The sequence below is a fragment of the Berghia stephanieae genome, chromosome 3 (genome assembly GCF_034508935.2).
Source record: "Berghia stephanieae isolate SIO BIC M18660-M18661 chromosome 3, UCSD_Bste_1.3, whole genome shotgun sequence".
NCBI lineage: Eukaryota > Metazoa > Mollusca > Gastropoda > Nudibranchia > Aeolidiidae > Berghia > Berghia stephanieae.
In genome coordinates, this window is record NC_088362.1 from 17622055 (window position 1) to 17649554 (window position 27500).

Consider the following 27500-nt stretch of genomic DNA (forward strand, 5'->3'; position numbering starts at 1 on the left):
TTTGGCTCCTCACCTTATAGAATACGATCCCTTTATTTCCTGTAGTCATGTGCCAGGCAGTGAATGAATTTTGTTTTAAAATAAAAAGTCTGAAAAGTCGCAATGTCATACAAAGCGGGCAGAATGGTACAACAACAAAAATTACCTCAACAACCAGCGTTTCTCAACTTGGTTTCATTCCTCAGTGCTCCTGGGATAATTCTGTAATTTATTTTGCTTGCTCCACAATTTTCCATTTTATAGTTATGACTTTTATTATGACCTTGAACCTCATGACAATCCAATTATCTTCAACAACCCAGTCCCTCCATGCCCCAGAGGTCTTTCTCTGGATCGCCAGCTCAGCAACAGCCTCCTGATCAGCTGGAAAGAGCCAGAACCTTCCCCTGGCCTGGAGGTTCATTCCTACCATGTCCTTTTAGATGGCCAGCTGAAGACGTCAGTAAAAAGCTCAGAGAGGACAAAGGCCTTGTTAGAGTGTGTGGATGCATCAGATGTCCACCGGGTTTGTGTCCAGTGTCTTTCCAATCGGGGCCAGTCTAAAGATGCTCAATGTACTATGCTGGTGGGAAAAGGTAATTCTTAGTGGAAATGCTTTTGCAAGTTAACCAAGATATAAATTGAGCTTTGTTTTCAAAGCATGTGACAATTACAAATAAGAATTTTATTTTGTTCCATTTTTTATTCAAAATGAAAAAAAATCAGAAATAGAAAAGGAAAAAAAAGTCCACGAATCTTATATGAATGGAACATATCATATGCTGGACTTAATCAAATCTTGCATTAATATTATTCCACTCATTGCATGATAAGCTCGGCAAGGTTGTTGAAGAAAGTTAATTTACAGTAGAGGCATACTGGACTTTTATTACGTGTCTAATGTTTGAACAAACTATAAAAGAATGAAACTCTTGAACCGTGATGTTTGGTTGCATCTAAAGACAGATGATTGTCCAAAAAAAACAAAAAACTCTTAACAATTGGTTTCAAGTGGAAGTTGAAAAGTAAAATAGCTTTTAGGGGTTTACAAATTGTTAAATGCGCTTTTGAGTTATTTCAAATATGTAGATACTTTTAAAATTATTCCACTGTTAATGATTAATTTATCAATGAACACAATATTTGTGGGTTTTTTTCCATTCTCCCTCACGTATCTGTGTAGATGTACCTTAATTACTTAAACCCTCTGACTATATATTTAAGTAGTAGCATGTAACTTCGATTTTGTTTCATTATGGGGTTAAGTATTACTTAAAAGACAGTCAATTCTTAATTAATCTAAGAAAATGAAATATAATGTTCCATAAATTATTTTGTAACATTTTAGATAGGGTAGCCCATATTCACACATTATTCAAATGATCCGGTTAAGACACTTCTATCTGGAAATTCAACATCATTATCAATCCATTACAACCTCTATCACTCTATAGATGTTTACCCCAAGCCTTCTGATCTCAAAGTGAGTCACCAGTCTCCCACGTCTGCCGTCATTTCATGGCTGCCAGGAAGTAGCAATTACCAGCATTCCATACTGCTCAACGGAAAGGAAGTCCGGACAGTGAAACCTGGAACGTTCCGTTACACCCTGACTGGTAATAAGTGACATATTACACTATTTTCTTATATATATTCTTATATATATATATATATATATATAGTATCATAGTAATCAAAATAAAAAAGTATTTACTGTTTAATATAAGCCCACCATGACAAACTGGTATTATGTCAGAAATTACTAAATATAGAACAGTGAGTAAATTCTAAACTACGGTGGAATCCTGATAGAACCGACATAGATGAATTAGAAATATTTTTTTAAATTTTAAGCAAGGTTAAAGTTGTCCATTATCAAAGGAACACACTTAGACTTCGATAAAGAACGTAAAATTTGGGACTTTAAGCAGAAGTTGACTTTTAAGAGTATTGAATTTATGTGGATTTCAAGAATTATGAATTTTTAAGCCTTTATAGTTTTTTTTAAAACCTCATTCTCCCCAAATGGAGGTACTTATTTTAATTCGCTTTTCATATAATTTGAGGTGAAAATTCAATTTTAAGCATCAGGTTTTAGAGTATTGGTCACAGATTATGTGTTTTACTTTATTTTTAAAATTCAAAGTAAAGTGATGAGTATGTAATTGAAATTGAAATGTTTGATAGTTTGAGAGAGAGAGGAGACTTAAATGGAAGTTAATATTTTCAAAACATTTTGAGAAGGTTTATTCCTGTCACTTCATGATTGTATTTGTTCCAATTCACAGGTTTGAGTCCAGGGACCGCACACCAAGTGACCTTAATAGCCAAAAGTATCTCCGGTACTCTGAATGAAGAGAAGAGCAAGAGGTGGATGGACAATGTGTCTGCCAGCATCAAATTCTTTACACCTGAAGCTGGTGAGTCATTTGCAACTTTGATAAAGATTAAGAAACACTAGTAAAATAGTGGCAGAAAAAAAAAAGAAGGAAGTGGAAACAGAAAAAAGGAAGAGGCTCTTACTATAAGAATATTGGCATTAAAAAAAAACAGAATGGAGGGAAAACAGAAAAAAGGGAAAAGGTTCAATTAGTTGAGTATTGGCAGAAAAAAACAGAAGGGATGGGAAACAGAAAAAGAGGAGAGGTTCAATTATTTGAGTATTGGCAGAAAAAAAAAAGAGAAGGGAGGGGAAATAGAAAAAGGGAATAAGTTCAATACTATAAGAACATGGGCAGAAAAAAAGAGGGGAGGGGAGACAGGAATAGTGAAGAGATCCAATACTATAAGAAAATTAGAAGAAGAAAAAAGGAGAAGGGAGAAGAAACAGAAAAAGTGAAGAGGTTCAATACTACAAGAATATTGGCAGAAAAAAATAGGGGAGGGGAGACGGGAAAAGGGAATAGGTTCAAATCTACAAATATGTAGTGACACAAATGTCCTAGCCAAAGAAAGATAATATTGTTTTATGCTGTTAGTACCAGTCTTATTTAAAAAGGAAAGCGGATTAGAATCCACAGAGCAAGAGGGAAACCAAGTTAATCTTTTATTGGAATAGTTTAGAAGGATATCAAGAGAGGAGGAAAGTCATGGTATAGCGTAAGAGTCTGGTCCAGGATAAGGGAATGCGGTGCTGCCAACACCCATATTTTCCTGATATTTTCCCGTTTTTTTACCAAATATATTTTGACGGAATATCTATAATCACATTTTACCCAGATTTTCTTTTTTTTCTTTTTTTTTTTTTTGGTGTTTACTACATATTTCACATGACTAATTTTAGTCATTTTTTTTTTTTTTTGGTGTTTACTACATATTTCACATGACTAATTTTAGTCTGTAAATGATGTTTATGATATTTTTTCTATTTGATTTTTATAGTAAAATAAATGATGACGTCCAAGTAAATTTTGGAAAACCTTTTTATAATGCGGCATAGTTTTACTATAGACCTCTTTTATGTAAATATCATTCATTTTTTAAAGATTGAAGTCATCATAATCATAACACTGGCATTATTTGCTGATCGAAAATTATCTTTTTTTTTTATGAATGTGAGAGAAAGTGAGCATATGAGTTTGAAACATTTTAGGATGCCACACTATTCATCAGAACTGTCCATTTATCCTAGATGAATGTAAATGGGTAGCTGGGTTTATTTTCTTTTAGATCCGTCCAAAATAAATATGACATTATTAGAATATACAATTAGTCTTCTTGTCATGATATATCTTTAACCCAGGACCTAATATACATTAAATTGTTATTTTTGTATTCAAATTCAGGATGTCCAGAAGCCCCACTGAATGTCCAGGTGGAAAATGGGCCAAGGTCAGGCACGATATTGTTAACATGGCTCCCTGTCACCATCAATGCCTCTGGTGTGTCTAATGGAAATGTTGTATCTGGCTACCAGATCTTTTCCAATGGACGCAAAATCAAGACTGTCTCCGGTGCTACTGGTATGTCCAATGGAAAATATCAATATTTATTTCTTATGGCAGACAGTGGAGAAACGGAAATTATGTCTTGAACACAATTACATATCTTTGAATAAAATCTATATATATATGTTTTAACAAGTAAAATATAAAGGATTAATTTTTGGCCTTCTTTTCAACAACATGAAATAGAGCTGTATAACGCTATGCGAGTCACAGCAAATTAGTGGAGTATTGCAGATACACCAGAAGTTATCACAATAGCAGATACTATATTCCATTATGCAACACAAACGCGGACAACAGTTTGTTTTGTTTTTGTTTTCTCTCTCACAGACTATCAGGGAATAGAAGCAGAAGTTTTAGACATTAAAACCAGGAACAATTTTAGCAAATCGTTACAAATCTATTTATCCAGTAATTTATTGTCAAGGACAGGAAAATTTTAAAATATGTGAATATCTTCAGTTATGGACTACTAATTTACATTTAGGCACTGAAGTTGTTATCAGTATTTTGATCTATGAATTATGATTTGAGATTGATTTGTTTACAATAGAGACACAATGAATTATTGAGTATAACATCTAACGTGTAGATATAACAAAAATGCACGAAAAAATGTAATGTTAATCATTTGCGCATATCCAACATTATTTTATTTCTAATATTGTTTATTTCAGCTGACCACGTGGTGCTCAATTCCGACGACTTCCAGGGCCTCATGCCCAATCATCTCTCTGTCAGAACAATCTGTACTTCTGGAGTGGAGAGCTCCAGCTCTGACGTCATCTACCTCCCTCCAGAATTAGCCAATGAATTGTCAGCAGAAGGGGCACATTTACAACAAGAAGACCCCGGTGCAAACGATGCTGATTTTGTGGACAGCAACAGAGGAAAGGTAAGTGATTGGAATGAAAGAGTACTGTTGTTGAATCGTTACTCTCCTTTTTTACTATTTTTTGAATTTGTTATTTGAACTAGAAACGACATGTATAACTTTATTGTTACTTCTGTTTTTTTCCCTTACCATATTTGATTCAGTAAAGACAAAGAAATATTTTATATTTTTATTTTAGCATAATTTAACCAATTCTTTATATATATGTATATTTTTTGAAAATGAAACTCCACCAATATCTGAAGTATTAAAATAGTAAATTCTTGAGAGGAAATGTGTGCATACAAATTTCTTTTCTGTGTCATTTCTGTTTGATGATTGACCCCTTTAGTTTGGATTTATTTTATTTCTTATGAGTGAATCTAACGTTTACTGTGGGTGATTTATGTGTGTAGTACCTGTCTATGGTGTCTTCATGATATAAAATTGTTTCCACGTAGAGACTCGGTATATATCATTGTTAACTTGATGAAGGAGGATTTTCAAAATATTAATCATTACATAATATGACGTTATAATTATCAATAAATAGGATAAATATATATTTATAAAGTTCAATATTTTAATTGCACCAATATTGTTTTCTTGTTCCTCTATATTTAAAATGGGAAATTGCATCAACTTATGCATATTTTGCGATAGTGGGGAACTAATTAAATTATTTATTACGGATATTAAATTGATTTGATTGGAAATGAGGCTTTGGGTTGGCATGCAATGAAATTTTAGGTCAATATTTTGGAGATGGATTTTGTTAAGACAGTGACAGTTAAATCTGAATTATTATTTACTCACCCACCCACCCACCCCTTCCCACCTTTGTGTGAATAAATGTTTTGATTCCTTTTTTTTTTCTCTCACTCCTCTTTCTCTTTCTCTCTCTCTCTCTCTCTCTCTCTCTCTCTCTCTCTCTCTCTCTCTCTCTCTCTCTCTCTCTCTCTCTCTCTCCTCTCTCTCTCTCTCTCTCTCTCTCTTTCTATCTATCTCTCTCTCTCTCTCTCTCTCTCTCTATATTTATATATTATTATTATATTTTTTATTTATCTCCTCCTCTCTCTCTCTCTCTCTCTCTCTCTCTCTCTCTCTCTCTCTCTCTCTCTCTCTCTTATCTCTCTTATCTCTCTCTCTCTAATCTCTCTCTCTCTCTCTCTCTCTCTCTCTCTCTCTCTCTCTCTCTCTCTCTCTTCTCTCTATCTCTCTCTCATATATATATATATTTAATATATATATATATATATATATATTATATATATATATATATGTATATAATATATATATATATATATATATATATATATATATATATATATATATATATATATATATATATATAATATATACTGAGGCTTGCAGACAGACCCAAACCTATGTCAATGGCCTGATAAATTATAATACAAAAGGCGTTGCATACTTTTTAAGATTTCAATATTCAATTAATTTTGATCTTGTATGTCATCGGTTTTTAGTTCAGTTTCTGTTTGCAGTGTAAGATAATAATTTAGTACGAATCAATAATTTATTTTTGCATCCATTTCATCTATATTTTTATATGTTTTAATGTCTGAGATTTTTTTTTAATCGTTGTATTCAAAATTAAAAGTTAGGAAGCTTTCAAAACCAAGCAGCAACACGTACACTGCTTCACATAATATAGCATCCATTATTAAATGTAACAGTTTTTATTTTTGCCTTGTATAATCTGTGTGATACTTTTAACACTTTTACTTTACTAATTCGTCACTCACCACTTAAATCCTGTATGATGTTCTTATATTTTAACAAGAGAAAATAGATAAATTAGTATTTATATGGTATCAAGGCCCACGATCATCATCACTCGTCAACAAAAAATTATAATTGAATATTTGGTTCGTTTAATTTTACGATGAAAAAGGAGAAAAATATCAATGAATGCTTTATGTTCCACAAGTAATGAAGTGGACATTGAAAGTAACTTTTGAAAACAAAACATGTTTAGAATTTTGAAAGATATACATTGGAAAAAAATCCGTATAAAGTAAACACTCTTAAAGTTAACCTCTGCTTAAAGTCAATAACTCTTGTTGATTCCAAATATTCTGTTCTTTATCGATGTATGCTCCCTTGATAATGGATACGTCAACCAATCTATCTGGTCTGGCAGTGTTGGCTTTATCAAGATTCCACTGTAGGTTTAGGATGGGAGAAAAGGCAACCAGTGTTCTTATTTTGAAAAGCCATAGCATACCTCATTAATTGATCATGAAAGTCTGCCTCAAAATGGACGCCGTCGCTTTTATCTGTTATAACGTTGACAGAAAAGTTAAAGAGCAAATATAATACTAAATTAAAGTTTTAAAAAATGGTCAGGGTTATGTTCAAACAAATATTATGTATTTTTATTTTTCCTTCTTTTATTTACGTAGGGTCCAGATTTAGTTCTTTACTTCATCTGTATTTATTATTTCATTATTTCTTCTATTCGTGTGGGTCCTGCTGAATATCATTAGCATTATTATTAGTTTCATTTAAAAACCCTTTTTGGTTGTGCATTATTCTCCTTTCTTTCTTTGGCTGCCATTTTGTTCTCAGTTATTGAAACCAGGTCACGACGACCAGAAAGGTCATGACACAGATGAGGAAATAGAAGCGGCCTTCAGAGAAGTGCAGATCTCTGTAAGTGTGGTTTAAAAGATGCATGACCCTTTTTCAATGAGGCCTCTGGTGGATTTTAAAGATATTTATTTTCTTTTGGTAAATTGGGTAGACTTTTTTATGGGTTACCATTGTATTTTTGTGTGAAGGTACCGTACAATACAATAATATTGTGATGTAGGTTGGTGTTGAATGTGATGATATATAATGCTGCTTTCAGGATTTGATGTAGGCCTAGTCATGCTTCAAAATTACTATCAACTAATGCAAAATTAATTTTAACGTAGTTTACAATTAAAGTCAGTTCCATCACACCTCTTTTCAAGAAATTATTAAATGCTTTTCATGTCAGAATCGACAGTTATTATTCTTATTATTTCATTTAAAAAATAGATTTATTTTTTATTATCCTCCATTTTATATTATAATGTTATAGAAATCTTGGGAAATAGATTTTCGATTTAAAGTTAATTTTTTTTTAAAAGCATGCAGAACTCTGCCAGTTTTAAAAATTGCATGCTTTAAACATATGTTCAATACTGGTATGTCGTGGCCATATATAGTCTTTTCGTGTTTGTTTTTTAAATTGTGTATTTAAATATTAAAATCGAATGATAAGCTCACGTTTTATATAGGTATTTAAAATACATAAAAGAGTCATATAATTTAATGAAGGTGATTCAGAAATAGAGATTTAAAGTTCGTTATCATTTTCCGATTATTTAAAAGATCTTTTTTTTTCAAATGAATTTGAAGCACATCTGAATGCATTTCTACACTTTCTAATCCCTTTATTTTTGTAGCTTATTTCGTATGCCCACATTTCACCTATTTCAAAAGCTATTGCGTATTAACAATCCATACATCAGAACGTATATTAATTGAAACATAATTTTCAAGTTTTTTTGTTTTTTTTTCAAAATTCATATTTTTTAAAAATTAACTTACTTTTCGTGTTCAAGCAATATTTAATTACGATTGATGCCAAGTTTGTTTGTGATATTGTGTAGCAGGTTGTAGGAAAGAAGATTTGGTTGTTTATGGCTTCAAGTATTTAGCGTTAGTTGAATATTGTGATGCTATTGTGTCGTTTATTTTTTTTTTTTTTTTCGTATTTTCTGAAGCAAAGAAACAGAGTCTGAAAACAAATGTGAATTTGATAATAGAGAAACCTTTCATTATTATGTTTCAGTATCTTTTTTTTTCTCTAGAAATAAATGTCAAGATTAAATGTAACATTAAATATTGTTTTAACACCTGAAATTTTCAACTCTTGTGATTTGAAAACATTTTAAAGAATATATCTTTGAACTCAATTTGATAAAGTGAAAAATCTATATATTATTTAAAGCAGGATAACAACGTATAGTTATAATTTTCATTTTGTATTCCAATTAGACAAACGTAGACGTCTAGCTCAAATTTACTTTTCACAATTCACATTTTATTTTATTTTGTTTTGTATTTTGTAATTCTATTGTTCTTTGGTGTATTTCTTTTTTTTATATATATATAACTTTTATTCGTCATCATAGCCATTTGGAGTAAATGCTAGCATAGCGTCTGAGCCATACTCCGACACAAGCAGTTCAGAGCTTTCTGATATCCCAGAAGTGGAAGAGGAACTTGTAGGTTCTCTTGATTCCAATCTTAATGAGCTTGGAAAGCCAATATTGATTCAGGTGACATATTATTGTCTACTTTACTATTATTATTATTATAACAGTCTTGATTTTATTCTCAAATCTGAATATAAATATAATTCTCCACTTTTTAATTTTTTTTCGCTAAATCTCAATAATGTGATTTGAGAAATAATTTACCTCCTTTTATTTTTTGAATACATCTTTTGAACTATATTCAAAACATCTTATATTTTTCAGGCACAAACAATTGTTTTGAATTTGATTTTTATTTTTACTTTTTATTTGTTTGTTTGTTTTTGTAAACATTTTGTAAATTCCAAATCAATTTCTCAAACATTTTCTCACCATCACCTGTTTTGAGTTGCTGCGTGCTTTTTTCTGTATTATTTATTGAAATGATTATTCATTTGTCGAAACTCAATATTGACTCCTGTCACTATCAATAATTTGAATGATCTTTAATTTTTTTTTAATGAACCAAAAAAAATAACAACTTTAAAATCATAAACGTTGCAGATAAAGTTTTACATGCACAAATGTGCTTAACCTTAGATAAGATAGATATTATTCTAAAATGATATATAAGTGTTTTGCGGTCTAGTAAATTGAAACAAGATTGTGAACTGTGTGCAAAGTTGAGTCCATTGAAAACTTATTCTCGCATTTTCTCATCGTCCTCATATTTGTAAAATAAGCATCTGATTGAAAACAAGCATTGTCAAGGCCGAGATGAGATTGTAATAGTTCCTTACAGGTCAGGGACCTCTTGTTGGGTGTTTTTAAGCAAATGTAGTGGACATTGTGTCATATTAAAACAAGTTTTCTTTGTAATTTCGAGAGAAAATAGGGGTGTCAATTCAAAGTTCATAGGCATTCAACTTCCCTTCCAATTTTGAATTTCGTTCTTGGTACATAGTCCTTTATCCTATATAAATATATTCTACTTGTATCGGGAAAAGTATTCTTCCTGTATCAATCCCTTGAAGAAATTGTTTCCATTTATTGTTAAATGTCCTGCTACTTGTGTTTCTTATATTCCTGTAAAAATAAATAGTATTTAGTAATGATTGCTTTAGACAATGTCTTCCCAATCCCCTTGAAAATATATTTCATTCGCAGTATTTCCAAGTTTATACTTCAGAAAAGAACCTAAACTTAACGGAGGCAAAAATAAATTTTCTCAATGTGTCCTTAATAATTAATAATGCTCCTATTTGGTAAATTACTGTCATAAAAAAAGATGTGCTGTTTTGTTTACGTATCCCCTTTAGCCTCTGAAACGTTTGTTGACTTTCTCCATGACTTATGTAATTGTTAGCCACTACTATGTATTTTGTAAGTGTATGACAATATCCCTTTTATAGTAAGTCCCTTGTGTTTGTTTCTTGATAGGACTTCATGCTGGTATGAGATCATAAACTCTGATGCATTGTTCTTATAATATCTATTGCTGACCCTTGAATCAGTCCAATTTGACCTGCTTTTCCAAAGGTGCTAAGAAATGCAGATGTAATTTTTTTTTGGGTCATATTCCTGTTTTCTGGCTTTGATATCACATTTAAATGTTGCAAGTGCCGTAGATTTTTTTAGTCATAAGAAGACATCGGTCGACTTGGTTTTATTCTTTTGTTGATTGGTTTGACTTCCATTTGTTCAGTTCAATTCTCCTTTATTTCGTGCTTAAGCTGGATAAGGTTATGGCATTCAAGCTTTAAAATTATTATTTTCTTATTTCATTTTCATAAAAAAGAATTTTTCATTGCATTTACTTTGGGTATGAATATTACAGAAAACTCAACCTGTCATTTTTTATCATTGATATCTTTATGATTAAAATCACCACCATTATCATCATCATCTTCATCATCATCATCATCATCATCATCATCATCATCATCATCATCATCATCATCATCATCATCAACGCCATCATGGAAAAAAAGCTCTTTGTTTTATTTCATTTTATTTCTTTTTTATCCTTTCCTTATTTTTCTTTTCTTTCTTTTTTTTATGCAAACAATTGCAAATTAATGAATACGAAAGGAACCTTTAAATGATAACCGTAATGTTGGCAATGGCAATACAAAGAGATATTTTTCAAATGCTAAATGAATTGTCATTGGATAGATCACATTTTTTCAAGTCCTTTTGGATGTTATAAGTATGTCTTTAAGAACTAGTTTTAGCAGCATTTACCTAGCAAGTCGTGGAACGTAAGTGGTTCCTTTCCTTGGAATGCAATTCATAATCCTGTGCATACATTACTTGTAAGAAGGAACTGATATATTTGCTTTTTTTTTAACCTAACAATTTTTTTTTTCTATTTCGTCTACATGTACTAAAATATTTGCTTCCTTGCCGCTCACCAACGTCTGTGTTGTTTCGGTATTATAGTATTGAATGTTCGTAAGATGTTTAGTGTGGATGAATGGTGCAAATAACTTAGAGTCTATTTGGACTGCAAAACTGGAGCCTTATAACGCTACCTCTCTCTATATATATTGTATATATGGATCGTTTTGTACAGTGCTATATTAATATTGATTGTCGTATTAGATTTGTGTACATGTTTTGTTATGATTTTTTTGGGGGGTCACAATATAATATACCAAAATTTGAGTTATCTTTATTCAGTTTTACACAGTTAACTGTAATGTTTTCGAGAAAAAAGTAATTCTCCAACCACTCTTTATATTTTTATTTTATTTATTATTTTCAAGATTTAGGTATATTCCTTACACACATTTATCATATAAATTCTTCACCCCGTTATTTTCATAAAATCATGTTCACCCTTTTATACTCGAAACAATTGGAGTTAACAAAATAATGGTTAATTTGAGTTCGTTATTTCTCTTTTATGCTTTAGTCAAAATCATAATGCATGGATAGCAATACATTTTATTTGTCTCAGATAATAAGAATCGGACAAAGACTCTCTCAAATGAAATTTCATGCTTTTTGTTTAAGTTGAGGTTCTAGTACAAGATATTGTATTATGATTTTTTTAAAGAAAAAGAAAACAATTACAAAAAAAGACTCGATGTGTTTTCGATATTTATTTTTTCCTTAATGAATCATTCACTCTATTTATCTTTACTTCATTCATCTTATTTATTTAGCTCTCACTTGGTTGTTATAGGTTTTAACGATGATATACTTATTACTGAGGCATTGTTGTCATTGTAATTGTAAAACTTTTAAAATATTTGGTTCCAAAATTTCATTATTTTATTGAATTCATCTCTTTTTTTTTTTAGTTTATTCTTGGCTACTGATCTGATTATTGGTCCATATTTTTTTCTCGATATATTTTTACTCATGACCTTTGCATCGTGCATCATGAATTGTTACAGGCCAGAAAGGAATCCCCTCGGCCATCTCCACGAACAAGGGGAGTCAACCAGACCAAATCAAGTCCCCAAGAGTTGCATTCTCAGAAGCCATCGACAGAAGGATTTACAAATCGTTTGTCGGCTTCCGGTCCTAGAGTTGTGCCTGCCATTGGTCAGTTGTTTTTGTTTGTTTGGGTTTTTGTTTTTTGTTTGTTTTCTTTTGTGTTGTCTTTTCTTTTTGGGAAAGGGGGAGGGGGGGGGGGGTTGGGGCGGGTTTGTTTGTGTGTGTGTGTGTGTGTGTGTGTGTGTGTGTGAAAAAAGAGGGGGGAGGCGATGTCTTCTCTTTTTCTTTTTCCTTTTATTTCCTTCAGCAGAACTTGTAGTGTCCAGTTTCATTTAATTGACAATATTATGACTATTATCATCATCATCATCATCATCATCATCATCATCATCATCATCATCAATATTATTATTATTATTATTAATATTATTATTATTATTATTAATAATAATATTATTATTGTTATATTATTATTATTATTATTATTATTATTATTACTACTACTACTACTACTACTACTACTACTACTACTACTACTACTACTACTACTACTACAACTACTACTAATACTACTACTACTACTACTACTACTACTACTACTACTACTACTACTACTACTACTACTGCTACTACTACTACTACTACTACTACTACTACTACTACTACTACTACTACTACTACTACTACTACTACTACTACTACTACTGCTATATTATTATTATTATTATTATTATTATTATTATTATTATTATTATTATTATTATTATTATTATTATTATCATTACTATTTTTATTATTGGACTAAATACAATAAGTGGCATTTTGATTTTGCAAGTTGGTATTATCAACATATTTCGAAAAAAAACTTACGTCATGATGACAAACCCGGTGCCCGAATAGCAGCCCTATCCCGGGCGCCACACTATTGTCCTTATGTCGAGTCCCAACCAGTCCCGTCAATGGCGAAGCGGTCTGCCGCCTAGCCAAATAATACCGCGTTCGTGTCGCCCGGGTCGTCGGCACGTCCGAGAAAAAAGCGAACGTCCCATGCATCAATCGATTCGCGGCCTGCCGATTGGAAAATGCGACGGCGGGGATGGCGAACTGACGCGTATATTGTCCCTGAACGTCGAGAGCCAGAGTATGGCAAAAAATGAGCTTTTATCAAAGCTATTGGCCGTTCATTGCGTTGATATCCTCCTTTTACAGGAGACCCACCTTTATTCAGGCGCGCAATCTTCCCGATTCCAGATCCCAGGCTATACGGTGGTCCAACGCGAGGACACTTCGAGGCTCAAAGGAGGGGTTAGCGTTTACGCTAAAGAGCCATCGAAGGTAAGGGTCATTGAGAGCGTAACGGACAGCAATGGGTGAACCGAATTTCCGTGGAAGTAGGTGGACTGTGTTTGCATAATATTTACAAACCACCTAGAGCGACTTGGACTACACCACCGGTACCGGTGGTCAGCCATCCTTCCATCTGTCTGGGAGACTTTAATAGCCACCATCACGAATGGGGCTACCGAGACTGCAACGAGGCAGGAAGACAACTCCGCTCATGGATGGACTGTAATGATCTACACCTAGTGTACGATCCTACAGCCAAGGGTACCTTCCGGGGTACCCGCCATAAGAAGGAGTACACTCCAGACCTCACCCTCGTAACGAAAAGCGCGAACGGTGAACCGCTGCAGGTGAAGCGGACAGTCCTCGGGGACTTTCCGCATAGCCAGCACAGGCCGGTTCTTGTCACAGCTGGGGTGACAATACCGAGGGTGCAGTCTCTCCCACTTTGCAGATGGAATTTCAGGAAGGCTGACTGGGAGGAATTCAGTTCCTATATCGAGCAGGTCTGCCCTGCCATTCCTCCCAAGTCCAAGAATATAACCAGATTTAGTAGGCTACTGGTTAAGAGCGCTCAACGCTCTATTCCACGGGGCAAGCGGAAATTCTACACCCCTTGCTGGACAGCAGAGTCGAAAGAGCTGTACCGAGAGTACCAGCAGACCCAGTCTCAGGACACAGCCGATAGACTACTTCAGTCTCTGGCAGAGGGAAGGAAGCAACGGTGGCAGGAGACCGTGGAAAGTCTCGACTTTACACACTCCAGCCGCCACGCTTGGCGTTTGATAAAGAAATTGGACCCAGATCGGAATTTCGCGAAGGCTGCACCGGAATGCGAGGCAGACACAATTGCCAAGAATATTAAGAACCGTAGTAAGCGGGTCCCTAATCAGGCTTTTGAGCGCGGTGTCCGCAAGGCGTACCGAACGATTTTGGACTCGCTACCTGCGGAGGAGTCGGACTGGACGGCCCCGTTCAGTCCCCGAGAAGTGGGTGCAGCCATTAGCGAAGTAAAGAACGGCAAAGCAGCAGGGATAGATGGTGTATATCCTGATATGGTGACGCATCTGGGCCCCAGGGCACGGGCCTGGCTAGCAGAGGCAATGTCGGACGTCCTTGCAAAAGGAAAGCTTCCACAAGTGTGGAAGCACGCGAAGATAGTTGCCATCCTGAAGCCAGGGAAGCCGGCGAAGGAGGCAGACAGTTACAGACCCATATCGCTGCTGAGCTGTCTTTACAAATTGTTGGAGCGTGTTCTATTAAACCGATGGGGGCCGGTCCTAGACGCTGCCCTGCCACCAGAGCAGGCAGGCTTCAGGGAAGGGAGGTGCACCACGGAGCAGGTCATTGCCCTTACAGAGCATATTGAGCACGGGTTCGAGAGAAAACAGCAAACAGGTGCTGTGTTTATAGACCTATCAGCGGCGTACCATACGGTCTGGTGCGATGGGTTAATGCTCAAACTTGCAAAAATCATAAGGTGCAAAAAGACCTTGAAGTTGTTCTCTTCGATCTTAGGGGAAAGGCAATTCCACGTCGCGCTGGGAGACGTCACGAGCAAAGTAAGGAAATTGAAGAATGGGGTCCCTCAGGGGTCGGTACTTGCGCCAATGTTGTTTAACGTTTACATTAGCGATATGCCGAACACTTCCTCCCTGAGGCTGGGATACGCAGACGACTGGGCACTCGTTACTCAGAGTAAAGTGTGGACCCGTCTCGAGAGCGTACTCAGCGAGGACGTCACCAGACTCAAATCCTACTTTGACAAGTGGTACCTGAAGATGAACACTTCAAAAACCGTGGCCACTGCATTTCACTTATGCAGTGGTTGGCACACCCGTAAACTGAATGTCCTAGTCGGGGACCAGCCACTCCCATATGAGCCGCGTCCAAAATATTTAGGGGTGACGTTGGATCGCAGCCTTACCTATCGGGCTCATCTCGAAGGGGTTGCCCGGAAGATAGAGAAGCGGAATAGTCTTCTGAGGAAGCTGGCGGGATCGACTTGGGGCGCTAGCCAAGCGCTCCTGAGAACATCCGCCCTGGCACTATGCTATTCCACCGCGGAGTATTGCGCTCCAGTGTGGGGTAGAAGCAGAAACGTTGAGAAGGTGGATGTAAAACTTCGCAAGTCGATGCACATAGTGTCGGGAACGCTAGCAACAACCCCTAGAGAATGGGGCCCGGTAATGGCAGCGATCCAGCCCCCCGATGTCCGGAGAGAGACCATTACGGGAAACTGGCTGAGTAAGATCAAAGAGAGAGGGAATGGGGATACCCCTCTCATGCGCATAATGAACGGTGCCCCCGTTTCGAGCCGAAATAAGTCCCGGCAACCCTTGTACGCAGAATCCCTGACTACGGACAGAGCTGCACATACGAGATGGAAGTCGGTTTGGACGAATTCAATCCCTCGTGGGGGCGGGGACCTACACTCCTCTAAGCTTGGTGAGAAGTTGCCAGGCTTTGATACCAGTAAGAGGAGACACTGGGTAGCTGCGAATCGGCTTCGGTCGAGATGCTGCCTAATGGCCGGTGCGTTACATCAGTGGGGTCTAACTTCCTGTCCTTTATGTCCACGCTGTGGACAAGAACCCGAAACGGCAGAGCATCTAGTCGAAAGGTGTGTTGTGACGATGCTACCAGGCGGGTTCGCGACGGTGCACGAATGCGGACCGGACTTTGCTGATTGGGTCGATCGTCATAACATAATAGTGTGAACCATAAGAAGCTGCTGCCATGATGATGATGAGTAGGAAGAGGAGGATGATGGCAACGATGATGATGAGGATGATGATGATGATGATGATGAGGATGATGATGATGATTATGGTTATACAAACTTACTCCGTGATGATACTGAGGAGAAGGATGATGTTGCTGATGGTGATGATGATGAGGATGATGATGATGATTTTAAAGATATTCATTTTTATCATTAAACGATTAATTCAGAAAAAGAACTTTAGAAATATAAGCGATAACTTTTAGGACTTAAATACTTTTACAGAAATAACTAGAGACAGTGGGTCTGATCGTGGAGCATCACTGGATGAGGAAACAGATAGAGAGAGTTCTCCTTCACGTCGTAACCCCAAATCTCAGTCTCCAGAGGCAGCTATCGGGAATCGTAACAGCAGCGCCTTCAGACAAGTGGATCCTAGAGATAATCCAGGAAAATCCCAGAAAGCAATTGCAGACAACCAGCCTCAGTCCACATCCGCCACAGATAACAGTGGAAGGCAAAGTGGAGGTGATGGAGATGACAGGAGGAGATCAAATTCTGGTGAAAATTCTAACAGGAGCAACTCAGATCAAATGGCAAATAACCAAAAACAATCAACAACGTCTTCCCCTCCAACAAGTAGTTTGGAGGATGTAGGTGGAGATAATGACTCCATTTCAGGAGAAATAAACGTGGTCAATGAAAATACAGTTAGATTATTTATTGCATTGTTTGACTACGACCCAGAGACTATGTCTCCTAATGTGGACTCAATAGACGAAGAGCTTCCATTTCGGGAAGGCCAGATTCTCAAAGTGTATGGAGACAAGGATGCTGATGGATTCTATAAGGGAGAGACTCAGGGACGGATTGGGTTCGTTCCCTGTAACATGGTGTCAGAAGTTCAGATTGATGATGCTGATTTGGTGGAGCAGCTTCTGAAGGAATCCATGGAGATGGGACGACCTAAAGAGGCTGGTGAGTCTGTAGATTGTTATTCTTGAAAAAAAAAGTTGACCCACTGACTCAATTATGCATTATGTCAGAGTGGACCAAGTACCGAAAATTTTGAGATGTTACTTGAATTAATATACCCCATTGAGAAGAATGAAACTGAATCTCAAATTCATTTTTCTAAATCGTTTCCTTTTAAATTCAGTTTTCGGGATCTGGTACATCCCAACATAACACTGAATTGAGGTAGCTGTCCATATTTCTATAAATTACTAGACTCTAATTTTGTAATCAAAATGTTTAAAGGCTCTAATATTACAAACGAGTTTTCATGTATCAGTGTTCTTTAGTCAGTTTTTTTTTTAATAACAAAGATGGGGTATTGTCTTATGGCAATAATTTGATTCATAATATATAAGCCCCCATCTTCCTTTTCGTATTGATATACAGATTCCATACGAAATCATACACTTGTCTTTAACATTTTTTGGACTATTCTTTTCTTTTCCCAAATCAGTGTTGACATCCCAAACACCAACCAACGAAGAGCCCAGCCAACCTTTGACCCCTAATGGCATCCCGCCTATACCCAGAGAGAAACCCATGAGGAAGATGATTGCTATGTATGATTACGATCCTCAGGAGTTGTCCCCTAATGTAGATGCAGAGGTATGGCAAACTCAGCAGTAATGTTTACATTAATTTGTGGTGTGTCACGAGTGTTTAAATGGCAGATTCTAGTCCATATTTCAAAAGAAAAAAAAAAGAAAATTGAAGATGCGTGTATAAAACAGCCAGAAAAATCAGCCATCTTTGACTGGGACTCGAAGTCTTTATTAGAACCATTATTAGACTTTACTTATTGTTTCATGAACACATTTCTTTATATTATTATTAATAGTCATAGATGAACCAGTGCCCAGTACACTTGAGCTGTAGATTGAAATAGATATTAGTATTTTTAAAGCTGTTGTTAAATCGTGTCATTTTTATCGTTTGCTTTGATTTACTATTTAAATGTAAATCCTTTTAATATCCTATATATTTAAATATTCCTTCATCTACATTATAAATTGGCTTGGATTCAATCTTCACACCTTGACATTTATCAGTATCACTCTAATACAATATACCTACTTCTATAATTGTATATAGTTTTCTTTTCTTTTTGGGGGGGATTTTTGTTTTTTTTTTTTTGTTTGTTTTTGTTTTGTTTTGCTTTTATTGTGTTGATGGGAGGGCGGAGAGGGTTAAGTATTGTATTTTTTCTAATTGGATCAATAGTTGTACTAAGGTTTAAAATCTTTTTATTTCAATTCCAAAAGTATATTCTTATATTATTGTTTCTTGTTTCTCCAGTTGGAGCTGTGCTTCAAAACCGGTGATCAGGTTTACATTTTTGGTGAGATGGATGAGGATGGGTTTTATAATGGTGAGATCAATGGAAGACGTGGATTGGTCCCCTCAAACTTTTTACAGACAGCACCTCACTCTGATGAGGAGGGCGTTGAGAGCGACAGCGTCGCTTCTGCTACAAGATCCAGGTGAGACCATTTTGAGTGAGAAAAATGTAAATGATGTAATACAAAGTTCCAAAAATGACATTTTCTGTCGCGTTGTCACCATCACATTCATCAACCATAGAAGTGATCTTTCCTATTTGATCCAGAGATTGCAGCTTACAAACTTTATTTATAAAGCCTCAGAGAACATTGGCACCTAAAATAGCCAGTCAAAATTTATAAATCTATTTCTTGAAATTCATGATATGTATGTTTTTTTAGATCCTAAAACTAAAAACTAAATGTGATTCTGGATCTAAAAGATAGATATTGTCACATTGTTTTTATCATATTTTGATTGGATTGCCTTTCTTCTCTGTGCGTGTGTGTGTTTTGAGTGTGAATGTTTTGAGACAGGGCATTATTTTTATTACCAGTTTAGTTTTCATTAAATGGAATGCTCATTTATTCAATACTTTTAGGAACCATGGAAAGCTCTTTCTACTTATTTATTTATTTACTTATTTAATTTTTTGAGTAGATAAGTATTTGTTTCTCTTCTGTTTTAAAGGTATGATCACTTTTAACCTCGTCGTTCATCTACAACTTTGATAAAATAGAGATGCTTTTAAAAATATTTTAAGAAAAAAGAAATGAAATGTTTTCTTTTTCGCATCATATCAACTCAATATACTACATTTACTAACAAAGTGCATTCGTTTAAAATTATTAATACAATAAAAAGTGTTAAAAGGCCTTTTGTGTTTTCCATTTGCCTCGATGTTTTGAATGTTTTTCAGTACAAGCACCGGTCACTAGCACTTTAAAACATTATGATATTTAAGTAATGTAATGCATACTTTCTTTTTAAATTTGATATATAATATGGATCGTCATGCTTAGTTAGGAAAATATAGAATATCAGACCTTTCATTTTCTAGCATAACTAGCATAATGTTTTAAAAAATAGATGTGCCTTATTGAATATAATGGATTAACTCATAATATTGAAGATAAACTTTTAAAACCACTTCATTTCCCGACTTCTTCAAGTTTTACATCTGAGATTTAGAAGTTTCTACAATTTTTCATAATGGATGCTTAGGCTATAGCTGTTTTAGAATTGAAACCTCTGTAATCCGGGGTCCGTGCATTCCACTTCACATTGAAATTATAGTTTAGAAGTGATTCCGCACAAGGTTTAGAATTAGGCATAGTGCATGATTCATTGTTATTTCTTAACCCATAAACTAATTCTTTGTATTATTTCATTTCATTCCAATAATTCATTGGTTTTCTAGAACTTTTTGAGCCCAAAAATCTTAGATAATTATTCTTTTGAAGGGTTTTTTTTTTAAATGTATTTCGTTTTTTGTTTTTTTGTTGTTGTTTTTTTTTTTGTTATTTCTCACATGTCCATTGCTTTGTGTTTCAATAAAGTTTAATCACAATTTTAATTAAGTGTGACAGCATTATGTCTGAAAAAGCAAATTTTTAATTTATTTTTTTTTCAACGTCATGATTGGTGTGATGAAGGTGTCAAATTCAGACTTGAAATTTTATTTGATGGGAACTTGAAACAAGAACGTTTTGAAGCAAACCAAAAAAAAAAAAAAAAGTCAATTATTTTGTTCCTTTAACTGACTGGTTTATAATGATATAATCTTCCCTTGGCTAATCCAGGTCCGGGGAAAGCCTGGCAACTTCCCCGAAGGGAGACAACTCACATGTACGTTTTAATTCATCCCTTCTGCCCACACATTTGGTTTTGTTTTGTTGCATTATGAGTAATCTGTGCACCTGAGTTTGGACTTTTACATTACTTTATCTCCAACTCTTAACAAGAAGACTGCGTTTGCATTCCATTAAATTATTTTGTAGGTTTTGTTTTGTTTTGTTTTGTTTTTTTTTTGTTTTTGTTTTGTTTTGTTTTTAATGTCAAATTGCCGTCTTCTAGTTAAGAGCTGAAGTATGGTCGACGCTTTCGATTATGTTCCTTTTGGTTTCAATAATAATATTGCATCTCTCTTTTTTATTTTTAAAAAAAAAATCGTTTTATTTTGCCAGGCGTTTTTCCTTAGTTTTCGTAAGGTTTCCCTTTCCTTTTTTTAAATGAAAAAGAAGAAAATTTGATAATTTCCTTGTAGGATACAGTCAACATACGATGATAAAAACTGAACTGCAATAGTGATATAAATCAAAGTTGTAAAATATATTTGTGATATTAATAATAATAATTATGATGATTATATAACAACAACAACAATAATAATAATGATGATGATATTAATAATAATAATAAAGATAATAATAATAATAATAATAATAATAATAATAATAATAATAATAATAATAATAATAATAATAATAATAATAATAATAATAATAATAATAATAATAATAATAATAATAATAATAATAATAATAATCATCATAATCATCATCATCATCATCATAATCATCATCATCATAATAATAATAATCATAATAATCATAATAATAATAATAATAATAATCATAATAATCATAATAATAATAATAATAATAATCATAATAATATAATAATAATAATAATAATAATAATAATAATAATAAATGATTTCACTTCATTATATCATGTATAAAGTGTCACCTAAAATATTTCTTACTGTTAATGGAGCCCCCAGTTTCATTAAATGTTGTGAACATTTTATATTTTGTTTTGCTTTTTAATTATTTTTTTTCTAAGATTCTTCTTTGTAATCTTGTGATTGGTTTTATTAATGGTGAAAACTTTGATTTGACATTCAATTTATTATAAATATTTATTATGGAATGAATCTAAAGTTCATTATTTGATGTTTGTGCATGTAACATTCAGTCACTGAATGATGTAATTTCGTGACTCACAGTATTATTATACACACATGATTAATAGATATAACGCTAACATCTAACCATGTGTTTTTGTTTTTTGTTGTTTTTTTTTTTTTTTGGGGGGGGGGGGGGGAAACTGAATAGAGCCTTTAGCTCTTTTATGCCATATAAATGGTTTTTTTTTAAAATAGTTACTTTTATTTCTAAATCATCATAACTTTTTTTCAGTTTTTTCTCTTCTTTTTTAAACATTCTTCTCCAGTCGTTGATTCGGGGTGGGTATATTCTCCTCCACCCTCGCCTGTCATGGGCCAGCCTCTAGAACTTATTCCAAGTTTTTTCTACGCCCAATATTTCTCCAGCTAAAATTTCTGCTCAAAGATACCTGCGGTTTTCTCTTTTTCTTTCGTCGCTTATGGACACCAATTGTGTTCCAAACTAGCAGTTTCTTATAATATGTAGGATTGTGTTAATTATTTCCTCATAATATTTTTTTTCTGTCATGTCTTGCCGAGAGGGTTTCATATTGTTTTATTTTTAATAATCAGTGGATATTTATAATGTGTTATATATACCAACATCATATCTCCCTTTCCTTGCTGTTGCTGCCTCTTCTGAATAATTTGTTTTTGCTATCAAATTTCGACGTAGTCACTCATAATCACAGGCGACTTGATAGATTTCTATGAGGATTTGCCCAGTGTCGTGATTTACTTCTCAATAATAGTTTTTGTTTGTTTTCCCTCTTCATTTCTTTGTTTACTACAGTACAATTATATTAGGCTCACACTTCTTCTTGAGTTTTCATACCCCTGCCCCCCCCCCCCTCTCTTCTCTCTCTCTCTCTCTCTCTTTTCTCTCTCCCCCCCTCTCTCTCCCCCCCTCTCTCTCTCTATCTATCTATCTATCTTTCTTCCCCTCCCTCTCTCTCTCTCCCCCTCTCTCTCTCTCCTCTCTCTCTCTCTCTCTCTCTCTTCTCTCTCTCTCTCTCCTCTCTCTTCTCTCTCTCTCTCTCTACTCTCTGCATTTAAGTATCATTAATGAATTAGAATCTTTTAAAATTTTATAAATATCCCAGCATATTATTAAAAACTTTTTATTTTCCAAGATGCTATGCTGGCAATATTGGATGCATTGCATTTGCTATCATTCCTTTTTTTCTTCCTTTGGTAGATACTGTGCATGACGGGTATCTTATATTCTAGCTTTATTCCTATAGCATTTGTTGGAGTAAATTTTCGAACTGAATTCGTTATACATGATTATTTTATATATAGATGAATGTGATTCACGTTTTAATATTCTCTTTCTCTCTCTCTCTCTCTCTCTCTCTCTCTCTCTCTCTCTCTCTCTCTCTCTCTCTCTCTCTCTCTCTCTCTCTCTCTCTCTCTCTCTCTCTCTCTCTCCCTCTCTCTCTCTCTCTCTCTCTCACTCTCTCTCTAATAAAAGCAAAAACCATGAAATAATTGTGCTCAACTTTTTGATAAAAGGAACTATTTATAAATACACACACGTCACCACCACCATTGCCATCACCACTATCTTAACCTCCACCACCAAAAGATTTTAAAAAACAGACTTTGATTAACATCCTTTAACTCTCATACTAACTAAAAATAAAAGTATTGTGATTAAAATGTTAATACCTTCTATCATAGCCTTAAAATGTTCTAGGTGTGAATATTTTAGAATAACTAACACTTGTGCGAAATGTTTAGAATTATAATGTGCTTCAAGAGTTAATGATATTAACATTTCAAACTCGTGCAAATGCATTTTAATAATCTTTATAATAACTTGCCTACCTCTTTAACATCGTCTAGTAGTGCAGAGAATTAATTAGAGAATCGCTGCAAAGAAATGGATTCATTCACTCATTGATTTTTCCATTCGGCTTTACATACATTTAATCATTCATTAGTCCATTCATTCACATAATATATTGATTTCATTTATTCACACATCGGATTCCTCATGCTGCCACTCATATTTATTTCCAGGCAGTTTTGCATTAGTTAAACTTCTTGCATATTCATATTTACATTCATTCATTAGTTCAACCATTCCATTCATTACAAGGAAAATGATAACATGTGTGCTACTGAAATTAGGACAAAACAAATCAGTAATCGATTTAAAAACTTACAACATGACGAGACACGATACCTGAATAGAGCAGTATAATTAGGTGCCCCAAACGTAAACAAAGGTCTAGAAGCACATGGCAAACCACATGTTCCTGTCTTGACAGCTCAAGTTCCAATGTAAATTATTAAAAAAAATAACCTTTAAAATTTGGCTGTTAGGTGGCAAAAGAAACACATATTCATAAATACTCGATCATGCATCAAATAATGTCTAGATATGGATATTTTATGGAACAAAAGGTAAAATTTATCAAAAGTTTACAGTCTATCTATTTTTAGACCAGAGCAAATTATTGCGCTGGTGTGAACAAAACGAGAATTATTCGGAGCCTGATTTTCAGAATAATTTAGTCTTATATTATTATTTCTGCAACTGTTAGATTTTATGTTAACATATTTTCAATACTGAAAGTGTATTGCCTACAACTCAAACTACAAAATTGGGAGACCTATATTGTGCGTAAAATATTCCGGTCCCTAACGAAAATCACTAGCAACTTGTTATTGTTTACGTTTGGGGCACCTAATTATACTGCTCTTTAGGCAATATTACATTATTTTCGGACAGAGACAATGATGCTAACAGCCATGTTCACATTTTACACCCGAGTACGATGAGAGACTGTGAGTAAAGAGCCTTTTCCAAGGGCTGAATTATGCGCCCCTCAGAGCCGGATTCGAACCCTGGACCCACCGGTCTGGAGGCGAGTGTCATACCTCTAGACCACATAGCCGCTTCATTCATTCATTCCTTCATTCATTTATGCATTCATTCGTGTTATCATTCATTGTCTTCATTCCTCCATTTCATCGTTTATACCAGTGTACACATTCCTTTATTTATTTTGTTATTCGTTTATTCATTCAAACAGAGGAACTTTGACATGTTATACATCCCAATATTGTTATTCAGTCAGTCTATGATTTCATTTATTTAGCAAACCATTATTTTTTTGTGTGTGTGTGCCCGTTCAGTATCTATTGCCTTGCTCCCCTTTTGTTTTGAATTTTTGATCCAGAGATTTGCATGACAAACGTCTATTATACATCCATTATGGTTGCCATTTTCATCTTGTCGTTTTATTTTGTCCTGTTATTACTAAGTTGTCAATTTATTAATCAAACACAACAGCAGTCGATCTTGTCTTTTATAGTCATTCGAGATTGCAGTCGAAAGTGATAGCTCTGTTGGTAGAGTAGAACACTAGCTTCACACGCAAAGGGATCAAGATGGATCCTGGGTGAAGTCGATTTTTTTTTTTCTGACCCTCCTGTCCCCCCAGCAATGATTGGGTATCTGGTCTGTTAGATCTGGTGGAGAGTACTTTGTGATTAACTTGGCTATCCAAAGGGTAGCAAGCAATTGCTTCATGCTATAGAAACCGAGATAAATTCCGACTCAATGGCTCTGAAGGAGTACTTATGCACGGGTGTAAATGTTAAATGATGTGGTTAATAGGTGACCATGAAGGTGAGTTTAGAATGTACGGAATATAAAACAATTTCACATAACGTTATTGCACCTTAAAATTGCTTACTGGCGGGCAGCGGTTGCGGTTGTTCGATTTCTTTTGTTTGTTTGGGTTTGCCTTTTGTTGTTTTTTGGGTTTTTTAAAATTGTATTCATTTATTTATTTTTGCAGGCCTTGATTTAAACAAATGATAATCATTAAATAGGTCATGAAAATATTGTCTGAGAATTGTTAATATCTGATTTTCGTATATAAAATAAGAACACCAGTAACCACTCACTCCATAAAGAAAATTATGTTTCGTTTCGCGTAAAGAACAATTTTTTCCCCTCTGCCATGAAAGAGAAAGGATAAATACTTTGCACTGTATTTAAATTCTTTATGGGCTGATATTTATTTTTTATTTATTTATTTATTTTTTGTTAATGTTCTTGTTGTATGTTGTTTTTGTTTTGCTGTTGCTGTTGTTAATGTTTTTGTCGTTGCCATTGAAACTGCAACTCCTGATACTGCTACTGCTCCCTCTGGTGCTGCTAATGCTGCTTCTACTGCTGTTGCTGCTGCCTCTCCTGTTGCTGTGCTGTTGCTGTTGTTGTTATTGCTGTTAAGAGGTGAAAGTAATGTGTATAATATCATTATTTTAAAGAAATGTAGAAGTTTATTTGCTAAAATATTAAGCCGCCGGTCTTTCATTTTAAAGCGCACATATCAAATCTTAGCTTAAATTAGTTTTAAAATCTTTGGAAATCCTTATAGAATCAACTAGTATGGATTTGTTTGCCTTTATTTTAACATTTATTTTGATTTTTGTTTTGTGTTTATCGTGCTCATCTTATTTACAACTGAAATGTAAAATTAAACAGCAGATCATTTTTAAAGAGGTATAAAATTGGACAAATGCAGATTTTTTTTGGAAAAGTCACAAATAAAACAAAAAATGGAAGAATTATATGTCAAACTAGTGTTCATAGCCAGTTTTTTTTTTTCAAATTACACATATTTGTAACAATAAAATTAGAAAATATAGTATTAAGATACTTAAGGTTATTATAGTCATTATATTATTGTTTATTATTATTATTATTATTATTTATTATTATTATTATTATTATTATTATTATTATTATTATTATTATTATTACTATTATTATTATTATTATTATTATTATTATTATTATTATTATTATTATTATTATTATTATTATTATTATTATTATTATTTCATCATCATCATCATCATCATTGTTATTATTATTATTATTATTATTATTTTATTATTATTATTATTATTATTATTATTTATTATTATTATTAATTATTATTATTATTATTATTATTATTATTATTATTATTATTATTATTTTATTTTCATCATCATCATCATCATCATTGTTATTATTATTATTATTATTATTATTATTATTATTATTATTATTATTATTATTATTATTATTATTTTCATCACCATCATCATCATCATTGTTATATTATTATTATTATTATTATTATTATTATTATTATTATTATTATTATTATTATTATTGTTATTATTATTATTATTATTATTATTATTATTATTATTATTATTATTATTTATTATTATTATTATTATTATTATTATTATTATTATTATTATTAGTAATAATAATATTCTTATTGTTTTTACTTGAGTTTGTGATTTTATAATGTTTAAACAAATATTGAAACAAACATGACAATTAAGCTTATTTATACTGCCACTTTTGAGGCGTAAAATTATTTTTACAAAAATAATTATCGTTCTATTTTATAATCCAATGATGATACACAAATTAATTATATATTATAGTTGAAATCATCATGCTAACTCTGTTCTTGTTTGTCGTTTGATTCCAGAGTGTTAGACTAAATAATCAGCAATCATCTGCCACAGACTCCAGAGGGTTAACTGGTAAAAGCATGGGAGGTAGCTTTTCTTTACAAGACAGTAACACCATCCAGCCTGATGATGATAAACTGGA

The 27500-nt window shown here is 33.6% G+C and overlaps 1 protein-coding gene across 24 annotated transcripts in view; it reads left to right on the plus strand.

Moving 5' to 3' along the window:
- LOC144967260 (RIMS-binding protein 2-like) overlaps window positions 1-27500 on the plus strand; it is a 263317-nt gene that overhangs the window by 234795 nt on the left and 1022 nt on the right. For 9 of the 24 annotated variants that reach the window (XM_078904258.1, XM_078904260.1, XM_078904262.1 and 6 more), the window contains 13 exons: window positions 303-575; window positions 1434-1595; window positions 2268-2399; window positions 3765-3941; window positions 4604-4821; window positions 7393-7476; window positions 8991-9137; window positions 12458-12608; window positions 16855-17547; window positions 18041-18192; window positions 18883-19067; window positions 20709-20754; window positions 27376-27500. The exon at window positions 27376-27500 is cut by the window's right edge and continues 1022 nt beyond it. In XM_078904258.1, coding sequence (XP_078760384.1) covers window positions 303-575; window positions 1434-1595; window positions 2268-2399; window positions 3765-3941; window positions 4604-4821; window positions 7393-7476; window positions 8991-9137; window positions 12458-12608; window positions 16855-17547; window positions 18041-18192; window positions 18883-19067; window positions 20709-20754; window positions 27376-27500 — 2545 coding nt within the window. The remainder of the gene's footprint in view (window positions 1-302; window positions 576-1433; window positions 1596-2267; window positions 2400-3764; window positions 3942-4603; window positions 4822-7392; window positions 7477-8990; window positions 9138-12457; window positions 12609-16854; window positions 17548-18040; window positions 18193-18882; window positions 19068-20708; window positions 20755-27375) is intronic. The other 15 variants (XM_078904259.1, XM_078904264.1, XM_078904265.1 and 12 more) reach the window with 7 other exon arrangements.